Source organism: Danio rerio, chromosome 14 (genome assembly GCF_052040795.2).
Source record: "Danio rerio strain M-AB ecotype USA chromosome 14, GRCz13ab, whole genome shotgun sequence".
Taxonomy (NCBI): Eukaryota; Metazoa; Chordata; class Actinopteri; order Cypriniformes; family Danionidae; genus Danio; species Danio rerio.
The window spans coordinates 29,922,182-29,937,622 of record NC_141034.1 but is presented as its reverse complement, the minus strand read 5'-3'; the positions used below and the strand labels follow the sequence as shown (position 1 = coordinate 29,937,622).

The window sequence follows — 15,441 nt, the reverse complement described above, 5'->3', positions numbered from 1 at the left end:
AATGAAGGGTGCATTGAATAGAGTTAACTTGTTAACAAAAGTTCAGCAGCAGAACCACGCCTCACTTTGTCTCCTTAACCAATCACCTACTCCCTAAACTTATTTAAGGCAGACCAGCCTCTAGCACTGTACTTCTCGTTCTCTCGAACCTACGTTCCCTCCCTCTATTTCCTCACTTCCCATAACAATCCTTATAACCCTCTGTTCCCTCATAGGTTGAATTGGGGGGTCTGATGACTCTACCAAAATATTAAATAGACAGTACCCCCACTCTGAGTCTCCGGGCATCATCGTAGGATGCCTGATCAACATACATACCCGTTCACTGATTATCCTATTACTTCCCTTCCCCTTCATCCTACTGTTCCTTTATCATCCCCTTCATCCCTATACAAAAAAGTCTAGGTCAAAGTACTGCATGGTCCATGCTGGTAAATTGATTTTAAAATAATTAAAGAAAGCACAAACTATCTACTATAGGGCTGTGCGGTTTGGGAAAAATATGTAATTGGGATTTTTCTGACAGGTATTGCGATTGCGCTTCGATTCACAATTTAATTTTGTAGTCAAGCTTCAGCTTAATAATCTGTAAGTTGTGGCAACAATTCTACAACAGCTTCTAAAAATTACCTGTTTTTGTCCGGTGTCTGTGAATTTGAATTGCCATATTACAGACATCCTGTTTTTCTTTTAAATTAATTTGTCTATTAATGCTTCTGAAGAAGCAGATGCCATTATCTCACCTGTCAGCTCTTTCCTGTTTGCTTTCTTTCTTTTTATTGTGGGCATGGTTCGGTTGTGCAATTCTGGTTGGGCAGAACAAAAGTGTGCTCACTCAATTGCCTACTAAGACTGTCACACACGCATTTGTGGAAAATTAAAAAATACATAATATATATTTTATACTGCAGCCTCTTGCGATCAACTAATCGAAGGGTTTCAAACTGCGATTGCGATTCAATGTCGATTAATTGTACAGGCCTAATGTACTATTTATGATTATTTATTGAACGTCAACATTGAACTACTTAAATTTAAACACACATTGCCTAAAAACCAACAGTCCCTTTATTTCTTACAAAAAGGAGAAAATATTTAATTATTTTCATAACTATCATTATAATTTTAATGTTTTTCATATTAAAAGTAGAAAATAAAACAGTATATTTTTAAAATAAAACTTCTATGCAAATAGTATTTTAAACAAATAATTAAATGTAAATGACAATTTTATTGTAATAAAAAATATGCCGTCTCAAGCTTCCAATCATCGTCAATGTAGTTCAAAGTCTCAAAAATGGCTTCATTGTCCTACCTGACCAGAGATCAGATGCGCTGCAAAGTAGCCATGGAAGTATAAACCGAGAGGAGAGTAATCAGAAAAAAAATTATGTCGATTATACGTCAATTTCGATTTCTTTTCGATTAATCGCCTAGCCATAGTCTTAAAATGACAATATTATTGTTTATTGCACTATATTTAGTGCAATATATTATACAACAAACACTAGATATAGTGACAGGCCTAATAAGAATGAATCAATTTAAATCCCACAAATATGACTTTTTGTCTTGAAGCTCTGAAAGTTTTATTATTTGTTTTTATATATCATTTCATTTTTTTTTTATTATTATTAAAATGTCAAATGACCAGACCAGTTTATGCTTTTCTGCTTGCAAAAATATGCAAAGGATGTATTGTGACTGGTAATAAAAGATAATTACAACACATCGCAATCTGACTAAGCTGTTATCCCCAAAAGAAATGATCGTGACTGACTTTAAACCTAATTTAACCAGCATAATATCACAGAGGAATGAAATGTGTTAAATGGCAGATTACAAGAAAGAAAAATGTGAAATTAAATATGTTAATGATTTCGATTGGATCTGTAAATCACACATAAAGCCACAATGCGGAGTTTTTGAGAATCTCTTCTACTTCAGAGTAATTTTCAGTAAGAAAACAATCAACAAACTCCGCAATATGACGGCGTTCACCATAACAAGGTTGCAGCAAAACTCAGCAAACAGCAGAAGTTAAGATGTCAGAATTCATTCCCGGTATCACAGCACTGGCTGTCAACAAAAAATAAATAAATAAAAGAAATAAATCCGTTGCCACGAGCAAGGTTAAGATGCAAGGCCTCTCAAAACCAGACAGGGGGGGCCGTTTGCCATTTAAGCGTTCAAGCAGGTTTAACAGTCCAGACAAAGTATCTAAGGATACATTACTGTAATGTTCCTATCATTCAGTAATGCTTTACCTACCTACGACTTTCAGAGGAAGAGTCAGATGTACACACATACAAAGTGTAGACATTTGTCAGATTACAGGTTACTTTGTGAAACATCATTTAGCATACTGCATTAGTGTTACTGCCTAAACAAATCAAAGGAGAACACTTTATAATAACGTTTAGTGACATAGATATAATGCAGCTTAATATAAAGCTTAACAGATCAGTACTTCGTGTTTAAACGTACAACAATAATGATTTGTTAAGCGTTATAGAATGTCAGTACATCGCTTGCTTGATTTATTATAAAGTGTTACTGGTTAACACGCATGCACAGTAATCACACATCTGATACATTCATCTAGAATAAACAATATGCATTCAAATAATACTTTTAAAAGGGGATGAATATTCACATTCAATTGAATATATACACTATACACAATAAAAGCAAATAAACAGTGCTCAGCATAAATGAGTACACCCTTTATTCTTGAAAATGAAGATTTGCATCAATTTCCCAGTGAATGCAGACAATATTTTTTATTATTAAACAGTTTTATCCATTAAAATAAAAGTTTGGTCACCTTACATCTTTAGACATAGAAAGATAATACATTTAACCCTTGTGCACTGTTCAAATTGCTTACACTTTTGCTATGTTAGGGATGGAAACATCCACTGAATTAAACTGTAAAAAAATACATAGGATAAATCTTGGTAGCATTTTTTTTTTTTTTTTTTTTGCATAAATCTTTTAATCAACCTCAGTCCTGATCAAAACTACTAAATTGCTTAGACAATTACAGGATTTTAACTCTTCAATTGCCAAAATGTTGTCAATGATTTGATGAAAAAACACAAAATGACGTATTTTCAATTTAAAATGTATTGTGGACTGGATTTTTTTTAACCTTTATTCAAAGTCTTGAACATGTGTGCCATTAGTAACAACATTGGCATTGATGCATTTTTAGATTTTCCTTTTTTCTCCCTAATTTACTGTTGGTAGCTGATTTTGCTCCATTGGCTTCCATTATAACCACATTTGATGGTGCATAAATACAGTCTTGTTTTTATTTACTCCATGTAGTTCTAAGAGCGAAAATGCAAATTTTGATTTTCTCAAGGTAATTGTGGTCACTCTCACTTTCACAGACACACATACACACACTTTAATAAAAAGTAAAAAAAATCCAGTACACAATTACTTTTTTTATATTGAAAATAAGTAATTTTGTGTGGGGTTTTTTTCATCACATCATTTATGAATTTGACAATCAAAGAGTTAAAATCCTGTAATTTTCTAAAGAATGTAGCAGTTTTGATCAGGACTGTCACTGATGTTGATTAAGAGATTTATGCTAAAATCTTTTTGAAAAAAAAAAAAAAAATTATCTGATGCATTTTTACAGCAGTTTAATTTAGTGGATGTTTTCATCCCTAACATAATAAAAAAAAGGTAGTAAATTTGCCCAGAGTGTTTTTTTTTTCAAATTCAAAGCATTTTTTCAAAATATGAGAAATATTTCTCAAAAAAAAAAACACCAAAAATCATTTCACTATCTGAAACACAGTTTTTCTCTTAATTTTTATGCTTTAATAACATTTTATTTACTATTTACGTACTATTTATTATTTACGTATAAACTAAAATGTTGGCTGTTGTTGTTAGATTAGCTGCAGATTTGCCATTGATATGGACTGATCTCATCTATATGATCAAATATATTAATGTACAAGTATGAAATACTTAAATATGAACTTAAAAGAGAGATCTGTGAAGGGTGTACTCGTTTATGTTGAGCACTGTATATATATATATATATATATATATATATATATATATATATATATATATATATATATATATATATATATATATATATATATATATATTGTTTTTTTAAGGAACTAATCCACATTGCCATTTAGTTGTCATATTTTCACAACACACACACACGTACAGTTGAAGTCAGAATTATTAGCCCCCTTTTGATTTTGATTTTCTTTTTTAAATGTTTCCCAAATTATGTTTAACAGAGCAATGACATTTTTACAGTATGTCTGATAATATTTTTTCTCCTGGAGAAAGTCTTTGTTGTTTTATTTAGGCTAGAATAAAAGTAGCTTTTGTTTTTTAAAAAACATTTTTGGGACAAAATTATTAGCCCCTTTAAGCTATTTTTTTTTCTCGATAGTCTACAGAACAAACCATCATCATACAATAACTTGCCTAAATACCCTAACCTGCCTAGTTCACCTTATTAACCTAATTAAGCCTTTAAATGTCACTTTAAGCTGTATAGATGTGCTTTGAAAAATATCAAGTAAAATATTAATTACTGTCATCATGACAAAGACAAAATAAATCTGTTATTAGAAATAAGTTTTTAAAACTGCTTAGAAATGTGCTGAAACAATCTTCCCTCCATTAAACAGAAATTGGAGAAAAAATAAACAGGGGCACTAATATTACAGGGGGGCTAATAATTCTGACTTCAACTGTATATACGTTATATATATTTTCAACTGTATATAAGCATTTTTTGTATTTATCATTTCACAATTTTTAAATGTATTTAATATAATGTCATCTTTTTAAAAACATTTTTTATTTACATTTTACCAGCATACCTTTAAAATGATCTGTTGTGCATTTCCTAGAATAGCTAGGGAACAGGCACGACTATAATTTGCAATGACTGACATTAATATGTTGTTGAATATGAGGAGACCTCTGACATGCATCATGGGTGTCTATTTCTAACAGTGCCAGCACGCGTCACACAATATAATATAAAGGATACAGAGCACCACCATAGACATTCACTCAGGATAATGATTCAAGATCATGGACCGTAAACAGGAATGTAGCCAGCTTTGGAGCAGGTTTCCTAATATAACTAATGTAAATGTTATTTCTGGCGAGGCATTCATAATATAATTTATTATTATGTTTGAATCATGCACTGAAGTATAAACTGTTTTTTAATCATTAAATAGCCTTCAGAATAAATAATAAAATCACTTTTAGATGGAATATGCTATAAACATTATCTGAAAAGTATTTTAGGGAGAACCATTATAATTAATATTACACTCTAAACATCATATGTAACATTATATTTGTAATATATAATTTGTTTTAATGTCACAATTTTCCCATACTATTAATGCATTTTACTACTTTTTATTGATTAAGAAATAGCCAAATTATTTGAAATGTGAAATTACACACAGCAAAATGTGTACTTGTATAACTGATGAGAAATTTGACTTGTACACTGTAAAAGTTTTTTAAAAAGTCTTTAATAATTTTAAGCTGAATCAAAAAAATCTTATGAGTCCATTGACTTATTGACTTGCGTAACTTGCAAAATTAAGTTAGAACATGATAAACTTAGTTTAATAATTTACAATGACTTAAAAACATATGCTGTCGGGACTAACCAATCATATAATCTTTTACAGTGTATGAATACATATTGTTTAACTCAAATAAAAACTGTTCAGATGTCAAAATGAAAGAAAAATACATATTTAATTCTAACAAATAACATCAAAATAGCATAAATGTTACTCTAAAAAGTTATAAAACAAAATACATTTATTTTAATTGTATATATTTACTTGTATTTTATTTTCCTACTAATACTAATGCAATAGCAATACTAATACAAATTCACACATAATTTTACCAAAAATAATTTTGGCATATTTTACTCCATACATACCTGGATCCAAAATGACCTGAACACAAAATGTTAATGCTCAGAATTACATGGTAATGATTATCTATTTTTAAAAAAGAAAGAAAAAAGAAAACACTGAAGAAACTTGCAAATTTCCTTTGCAAATAGTTGTGGTTTTAGAAAAAACTGCATATTTTATAATTTGTTTTATATTTTTTGTAATTTTTAGTTATTAAAATCCCTTGTTTTTCAAAACATTAGTTTAAAAAAAACACATGATTATTTTCAAATCCAAAATTACCAAAATTTCAACATGTTAATGCTTAGAATTATCGATTTAAAATAGATGAATAAAAAAAAACACTGAAAAAGGCATTTGAAAGTCTTTGTGCTTTTAGAAACGCTGCATATTTTGTATTTTTTTTTTTTGTTACCCAAATGCGTCATTAGAGACTAAACACGTGTTTAAAAAAACACTTTTCAAAATGCAGCTTGGCTACATTCCTGTGATATCCAGCAGTGTCTTGGTGGATAGACTTACCTTTGAAATTAGGTCTGATTCTTGCATCATAACCGGACACTTTCCCCATTAGCTTGTCCAGGAATTCTGAGGGAGGCATTGGGGATGCAGCTTTCCGAGCCGCTGCTTGTTGGGATGCTGCCAGGCTGTGGAAACGACAGAAAGATGGGTGCATTAAAAAACAGAGGAGCACGAGTGCTGCATTATGAGATTTCTTTTTTAATTATCACTTTTTCTTCCCTAAGGCACGGCGATATCTCTGACTCACTTATTTTATTCCGAGCTGAAATGCACAGTTACATCACATGCTGTCATTTTTAACAGTGATATTAAACAATTGGGAAAAAAAGAGCTTTGGATTTAAATATCCAGACTCGAGGCTCCAAAGGAGAATCCATAAAAGAGGATGGAAATGAGGCTTTGTCATACACGAGTATCAGTGGCTTCATTAGCAATGGGATCCATTAGAGCTTAATTAGTGCTAACAGTGTGCTTTTGACACCTCGGTGTAGATGTCCGTTCGGTGTCAGGTCACTAACTGACCTTAACTTCTCCCACAGGCTTTTTTAGCTTATAACACTTTCAGTCGCATTTTAACTGCTTCCATAGGGCTCTTTATCTGCCCCGTATTTAATTGCCAAGTCCCTGTACATGATGGACTTTAATATGTATCGACTCATTCAAGTCCTCCTGCTGTAAACTCAATGGAACAATAGACATTTTTTTCCATCTAACATTAGTGTGTCTGACAAAAATGGAGGATAATAATCATAAAATAGCCTGTGGTATATTGATTTCAACTAAGTCCTTGAGACATGGTCCTTTTCTTGCCAATTTCATGGGTCTTTCTTTGGAGGGAATTGCTCTATTTTCTTAACCAGCCACTGAATCCTGTCTAACTGTTTTGGCGGGATATCCATTATTCTTTCATGTCCATTGACTTTCTGCGTCACCGGCTATCCATTGTTTTGGAAATAACCAATAGTCAGGCTTTTTTTTTCCTGCTCTGCACATCATTATTCTTTTTGCTCATTAACATTTGCTGGTGTCGGGTAACTATTAAACTGGAGAAGTGCTTGGCATTTAAATGTGGATACATCATAAAGGGAAATACTCCAGGAAATGCTGCTCCAGTGTCTTTTAAAGCTAAAATGTGTCTGGAGAACACCCAAACATGTTCCATTGAATTTTAATCAAATGCTTCCATAAGAGGTGATAAGCGTTAGCATTTATCAACATCAAAAGCTTAAGAAAAAATCTGTACACGTAGGTGTAGAATATTGTTTTATGTGGTTATAATAAAAACATTATAATTGTGTAATATTTCTTAAAAAATATATAATAAATTATTATCAATAGTATTATTATTATTATTATTATTATTATTATTAAGGTCATCTGGGAATTGTCGTTGCTGTTTTGTTGCTTTGATATTTTTTGTTTTCCACTATCTTTTTTTTTTTTACTTTACTGCCCTTATTTGGATTTTTAAAAAATCTATCGAATAATAAATGTAAATGCAATAAAAGTATTATAACTACTATGTATAAGTATATCCTACTCTACAGTAGTAATAGTAGGGATGTACAGATCCCCACACTTTGTTCCAAGTTAAAACCAAACATTTTTTCTTTGTGCATTGTGAAGACTTTTGAGTTGTCGTGTGTGTTTTTCTCAAATAAAATGATGCAAAACTTGTGACGTGTCTATAGGAGCAGCTCTACTCATGACGTTCATGTCCTCTGCTGGTATGCTGAGGTGGCAGACACTGTAAACACCACAGGCAAAAGCATCATGTTTGTTTCCACAAGTGTGTAAATGAAGCCTAGCCATTTATTCACACAGAGAACATGCAGACTTAACATTTAAATGGTCTTTTTGATACTTATTGTTAATAAACTTGAATCCACAATATTAAGTATTTCTTCTGATTTGTTCATGCACAATTTTCCAAACTCCATAACATTCGACATTATCGCCTAATTCCGTTTTTATGGTTGGATTTCACAATAAAAAACAATCAGTTAAACAGAGTTTGGCAATCATTTAGTTGCTCAAGTGTAAAACGAGACAAAAAGCCATTTACTCGCACACGCCTTTCGGAATCGGCGGGCTAGCGCAGAAGCTCCATTGAATATACTGGGGTAAAATAAATGCTCATATTCTAAAGACATGGCGGGAAAAATATAATTTAATGCAGTGCTTCCTGTACAATCTGAGACCCACTTTATATCAGATATCACTCAGCCAGTGGAGGTCACTGATTTTTAAAGAAAACAGACCTTAAACGCGCCAATTTTGCAAAGGCATTCAGTTCACCGGAAGCGGTTAACCCAGGTTACAGGCAAATTAAAAGTCCTATTAGCATGCTTCGGGATATACCCTATTCCGTCTGTGTTTTCTGCATTACAAAAAAAGCCTTGGTTAAGCAGCACTGTTTTCACCATTAATTCTGTTTTTAATAATAATAATAATAATAATGAATATTAATGATAATAATAAAATTAAAGAAATAATAATGAAGACAATGAAACTAAATAATAAAAACAATATTAATATATAAATAATAACACCATTAATGACAAAAATAATAATAATAATAAAATAAAATAAATAATATTAATAATAATAATTACGACAATGATAATAAATTATATATATATATATATATATATATATATATATATATATATATATATATATACATACAGTATATAATACCATTAATGACAATAATAATATTAATAATAATAATAATATAATTTTTTTTAATATTTCCCAAATTATGTTTAACAGAGCAAGGAAATCTTCAAAGTATGTCTGACAATATTTTTTTCTTTTGGAGAAAGTCTTATTTGTTCTATTTCGACTAGAGTAAAAGCAGGTTCATATTATTAGCCTCTTTAAGCTATATATTTTTTCAATAGTCTACAGAACAAACCCTCATTATATAATAACTTGCCTAGTAACCCTAATTAACCTGGTTAAGCCATTAAATGTCACTTTGAGCTATATAGAAGTGTCTTGAAAAATATCTAGTAAAATATTATTTACTGTCATCATGGCAAAGATAAAATAAATCTGTTACTAGAAATGAGTTATTAAAACTATTATGTTTATAAATGTGTAGAAAAAATCTGCTTTTAAGCAGAAATTGGGAAAAAATAAACAGAGGGGCTAATAATTCAGGTGGGCTAATAATTCAGGGGGGCTAATAATTCTGACTTAACTGTATATATAAAACAATCATATTATTGAAAATAATACTAATAACAACAACAATAATAATAACAATAACAGCAACTTTCTTGAACACAAAATCATATTTAAATTGATTAGAATGATTATTAAATGCTCATGTGAAGAATGTGTAATAAATGCTGTGATCTCAGTAGTAAATAACATTTTAAAATACACTAAACAGTTATTTACAATTGTAATAAATTAACACAGCTCGTTTGATCAAATACATCCAGCTTTAGTCAAATAACGCGTTGATTGTTTCTCACACGTTAAGAAACACATTTCATTGTGTTTAATGTACAATTCTGCAATGCCAGCATAATGAGATTAGCCATGGCATGCCAGATTATTGAGTCTCTCCCACAGCTTTTCTCCATCACTATAGACTCTTCACGCAAACACGCTATTCTTTGTGACACTGTGAAATTTGAGGATACAGTCTCTATTAGTTTTGCTTTCCTGCATAGCCATCTCACTGCACTGACACACAGGAGAGAGTCAGCTGGATACATACTGTAATGTGCATCTTTCGTAATTAATAGTTTCACTGATCAAGGCAGCGCTGAACAAATGAACCTTGATCGATGCCGGTCAAAGCAGTGGAGAGGGCCTGATCTTTCTGCTGATGCAGCAGGAACCAAACCAGAGCATCCTGCCAGAAAATATATGCAAACAACCCAGAGACCTGCATACTTTAAATGCGAGGATCCAATCATTAGCCCTAAGTGTAGCTCATTATGTTCTTAGGACCACTGATGAACACAATCCCTATTGATCGTGTAACACTCAAGAAATCAAAGGCCTCTCTGGCACCAAGATGGCATTTCTTCAAGCCGCACTCAATTTGTCAATGCGGCTACAAAACTGAAGGACAGAAGAGAACATTTCAGTACAAGCCCAAAGGTGCTCCAACTGCTACCGCATATATCGATGAATAAAAACCTTTTCAGACATAAAGAACGATCCGAAATCAAAAGAAGCATCTCTAGTGATGGGTCAGTGCTATTTGTGGTATGATTCTGTCTTTGATTATTAATGAGGCTTCAGCAGTTAGGAACAAACCTTCCTAAAAATAAACCGACTATATATAGGCTTTTTGTTCTTCAGATACTGAACTAGCCATCCTTTCAGTCATTTACATTCACTTTTAATGAGGGAATTGGGAGAGTATAGATATGCATCTGCTTCTGTTTGATTGCTGTCGCTACCTGCTCAATAGAGAGACTGAAAATAAACTGATGCTAATCTCTTATAGTAAGTATTTTAGTAATTAATTGAAGCAAATGCAATTATTTCAGTTTTTATCATGAAGATATTTGACAAAAACACTAATGTAAATTTTCATGAAATGGGTTTTCATGAAAACTGGTACTCAAATGACATTGTATACTTAATACACAAAAAAGGGGGAGTACAAGGACATTGGCAAAGGACTACAGAAAGCCCTTGCTTTTCATTTTTTCTGCTTATACGAAACGTACAGTACAGCACAATCACAAAGCATTCATATTATTTATTTAAATGGTTGTGATGGCATATCCTTTACTTCTAGAAATGCAGATAAATAGTATTTATAAGCCTGTGTGATTAATCGAAATTGAAACGCAATCGCAATTTGAAACGTTACGATTAGTTCTAATTTTCCCCGCCTAGAGCATATACATGACTGCCGTCTGTGTGTGATACTCTTACTAGCCAATTGAGTGAGCACACTTTCGTTCTGCCCAATCACATTTGCACAACCGAACTATGCGGAATGCCCACAATAAAAAAACAAAACAAAACAAAAAAATAGGAAAGCGTGAACAATTGTGAAAGTGGCGTCTGCTGCTTTAGAAGCATTAATAGACACATAAAAGAAAAACAGAACATCAGTAATATAGGAATATTTTGGTTTCAAAGTCACAGACACCAAACAAAAACAGGTAATTTTCAAGAGCTGTCGCAGAATTGTTGTCACAGCTTGCAGATTATTGACCTGAAGCTTGACTATGAAATTAAATTGCAAATCAAATTGCAATAGCGATATCTGTCAGAAAAATCTCAATTAGATATTTTCCCCAAATCGCACAGCCCTATTTATAGGTATACTTTTTTACTGTTTATGTAGCATAATATAAAACAATTATATTTAAATTTGACTTGATATAATGATATTTCTTTTAATGTTAGATTAATATAATATTTAAGTAGTCCTTTGGTAGATTTCATTGGGATAAAATACGGTTTGCTCAGCATATGTATTATGAGGTGTATATATTGGATAGGCATGGGACAACAAAATTTTAAAACAGCCAAAATTTCCTGTTATACCATTCCTACGTAATAAAAAGTATTTTTTATTTACATTTTCTTTTATCTCCAGCAGAAAAGACATCAAAGATGCCGGTTTAACATTGAAACTATATATAGCCTGACATGTTTACTATTACAAATTATTTTAAATGTTTCTCAAAATAAAATATATTGTGTTCAAAGGGGAACAAAGTTTTAGTTTTTTCCCCAGACATTTAAAAAGAATATATTTTAATATATTTTAAAGCAGTAATCATAATACCGTGAAACCTTGATATTTCTATCCAAGGTTATCATACCGTCAGAATCATATACGGGCCCATGCCTAATATTGACTACAGCCATTGATTGGATTACTGCACACAACTACCTGCATATGTTAGTATGACATCACAATGACATAACGTCATGTGTGCTTTATGCATGCCTTGTGTTTTAGCAGCTCTGGTGACATGCACACCGCAGCCTCTCACAAGACAATTCCTGCATGGACAAAAATGTGCACTCTAATATGAAAATCAATTAGAGATTCAAATCATAGAGCAAACTATTTTTGTGTACAATTTGTATTCGTCAATGGAATTAGCATTGACAGAGTGATCAATGTTTAGTAATATGTCTGCATGTGCAATGAGGTTGGGGTGCAGGCTGAGACTGGGAAAGAGATATCAATTAACAGGCTCTGCAAAGTTCAGCAGCAAGAGCTGAGACTGCAATATCCTGATTCTAGTTCATTAACTAAATAGTGCCCATAGAATGCAAAATAATTACTGCAAGCCACTGGCCAGATAAGGTGAAAATGCTTCACAATGTGCTTGTTTTATAGAGGATTCTTGAGATAATCAGTGTTTTGATTCAATAATCCATATGTGGAGGGCTCGAAATAGATTGCATCTGCAAATTAATAATTTGTGCAAAAACAAAAAAATTAACAGGCCTATATTTTAGTGCCATGTATATGGCTCAGTCATTTTACGCATACTTGTATATTAAACAAAAACAAATATTGTGCATAAGAATATATATTAATATATTCCACAACACAGTTTCCATTGTTTAAGTTGAGAATTATGAATGTTATGGATTCTTAAATAATGCTTAGGGTTCCACAGAAAAAAGAAAAAAAAAAAGAAAAAGAAAAATATATAGGTCTAGTGTGGAATTTTTTACATAATTTCAAAAACATTTTAATATCGTTTCACAAATTAAAAGTTTACAACTTTATTGCGTGTTAAATACATGGTAATCGATGTTACGTGACGATGTAACCATGGCAACAGAGCTTGATTATTCTCTACCAATAAAATAATAACAATAAAAACAACAACAATAATAATAATAATAATAATAATAAATAATAATAATAATAATAGTAACAAAAATACAGACATTATTTATGGCATTGATTTTACACAACACAATACAAAAATGCTAGTGCATCTTTATAACGGTTTATCGCTAAGTGCGTGAGGGTTGCTAAAAGGCTGAGCAGCACAAGACAAATTAATTATATTATAGATTTACAGTTAGTCATTTATAATTTATAAAAAAAATCAATTATTCTGAAAGTTATTTTGCTTCCACTTAATTGTTTGTTAAATAGGTAAGTGACTTTCCTTCATAAGCCTGTTGATAACTTTCTATCCACTAAATGACCACTAGTGTTCGCTGTTTAGTCAAATTTAAAAGGAATCCTTACTTCTTCTGACTTGGATGAATGACACGGAATTATGACTTAGTTTATTTTTAATTAGCAGGCATTATATTTCATCAGATGAACCAGCAGGCCACGGAGTCAATCACTGCTACATGGCATCTCATCTACCTTCTTAAACAGAACATTCTCAGGAAAAGTAGCTAAAGAAATCATCTATTTCAATGGAAAACAATGAAATATTGTGTTTGAGTAAAAAACAATAACACTTTTGCATCAAAACAAGGTGATACGTACCTGAAAAATACAATAGTTTCCCACAAATAAATCCCGAGTGCGAACATTGTGTCAGGTTGGAGATGAGTGGATGTAGTTAAGCTACAGCTCAGCGCGCCCTACAATTCCTTCTTCTCGCACTTCTGAGGTGAACAATTCGTCCTTTGCTCGTTTCAGATTCCCAAAAAGGCCAAACAAATCTCAAGAGCATACAGACGAGCTGGTCATTTTCCCGACAGCGACTGTGTAGGTGAAGCGGAGCTCCTGTTTCACGCGGGTTGCGGAATTTCAGGTGGAAGAAGCGGCGCTGTGGAAAAAACTCGACGAGATAAATTCAGATGTTCATTCCGGACGATCCATAGCAGCATCAGATGCGCAGTCGCCAAGAATATTCACAGACGCTCCATCGCAAACATTTGAAAGAAACGAAACTATACACTATACCTCCTCGCAGCCATCAAAGTCATTGGGGAAATATACATATGCGTCTGCTCTTTCCCTCCGCGCTTCTTTGTACATGCATCCCAATGAAGAAATGTGTCGCTTTCGAGCCACACGTTAGTTTTAGCTACCTCTGGCTGAGGTAGTCTGATTTAGTGCGTACTTGTTTCCCAGGGGTGAATTGTTAGTGCTGCATGAAGCTACTTCCATTGTCTGGTCCAGTTAGGAGACGCTGCTCATTTTGTTTTTGTCTCGAATCCTCGTCAGAAAAGCCCAAACGTTGATATTTCAGTACACAGAGTCTGTTCCATCGCTCACAAGCCTCTCAGCCCCTCAGTATTTCTTGCTGCAGTCATTTACTAAACTCAAAAAGCACCTCACACACTCTCAACACACGCCCACATGCTGCTGTCATTGGTCTGAATGGCACTCCAGACAAATGCCCCCTCCACGGATTGGCGAGGGGCACTGCCATATGTTGGACTTGGAGGGCTACGCTCTTTTGGCTTAGTAGCTATATGAATTATGTATGGCACAGTTTTCAAAACATACTACCAAAAGGGACATGGCAGAGAGCTGCAGTGAATAACTCGTTGCCTATTTCTGAGCAAGCAGTTTGCACTTGTGTTTATTGCATTGTTTAAAAGATCAAGGATAAACTAGCCTATACCAAAAATTGTTTGTTAAAAAGTTTTTTTAATAAAATTATTGGCTAATAAACAAACAAAAACAAATAAAAAATACTAAATTAGAAAAACACAAATAATTGAAAAGGATAAACTTCATTGACATCATGCATGGCATCTTGTCTAACACTATAAGTAAAGTAATAAGTAGGACTCAGCAGAATCAGCGGATATTTTGTTAAAAAAAATGTATCTGCGGATTTATGCGGAATGATTTTAGGAGAATCATAACTACAAACTTAACATATAAAAAAAAAAAAAAAAAAAAATATATATATATATATATATATATATATATATATATATATATATATATATACATTTTTAACTTTTATTTGATGTTTACAATGCAAATCCAATTAGATTCACTTATTTGGTAAACAAAACAAGT

The 15,441-nt window shown here is 32.3% G+C and overlaps 1 protein-coding gene across 3 annotated transcripts in view; it reads right to left on the bottom strand.

Moving 5' to 3' along the window:
* Positions 1–14,718, bottom strand: part of glra1 (glycine receptor, alpha 1) — an 89,042-nt gene extending 74,324 nt beyond the window's left edge. The window contains exons 1-2 of one of the 3 annotated variants that reach the window (XM_087280105.1): positions 13,945–14,718; positions 6,473–6,601 (exon numbers count right to left, since the gene is read on the bottom strand). In XM_087280105.1, coding sequence (XP_087136231.1) covers positions 6,473–6,506 — 34 coding nt within the window. In that variant the 5' untranslated portion in view covers positions 6,507–6,601; positions 13,945–14,718. 3 annotated transcript variants of the gene reach the window in all.
* Positions 14,719–15,441: the final 723 nt, after the last annotated feature.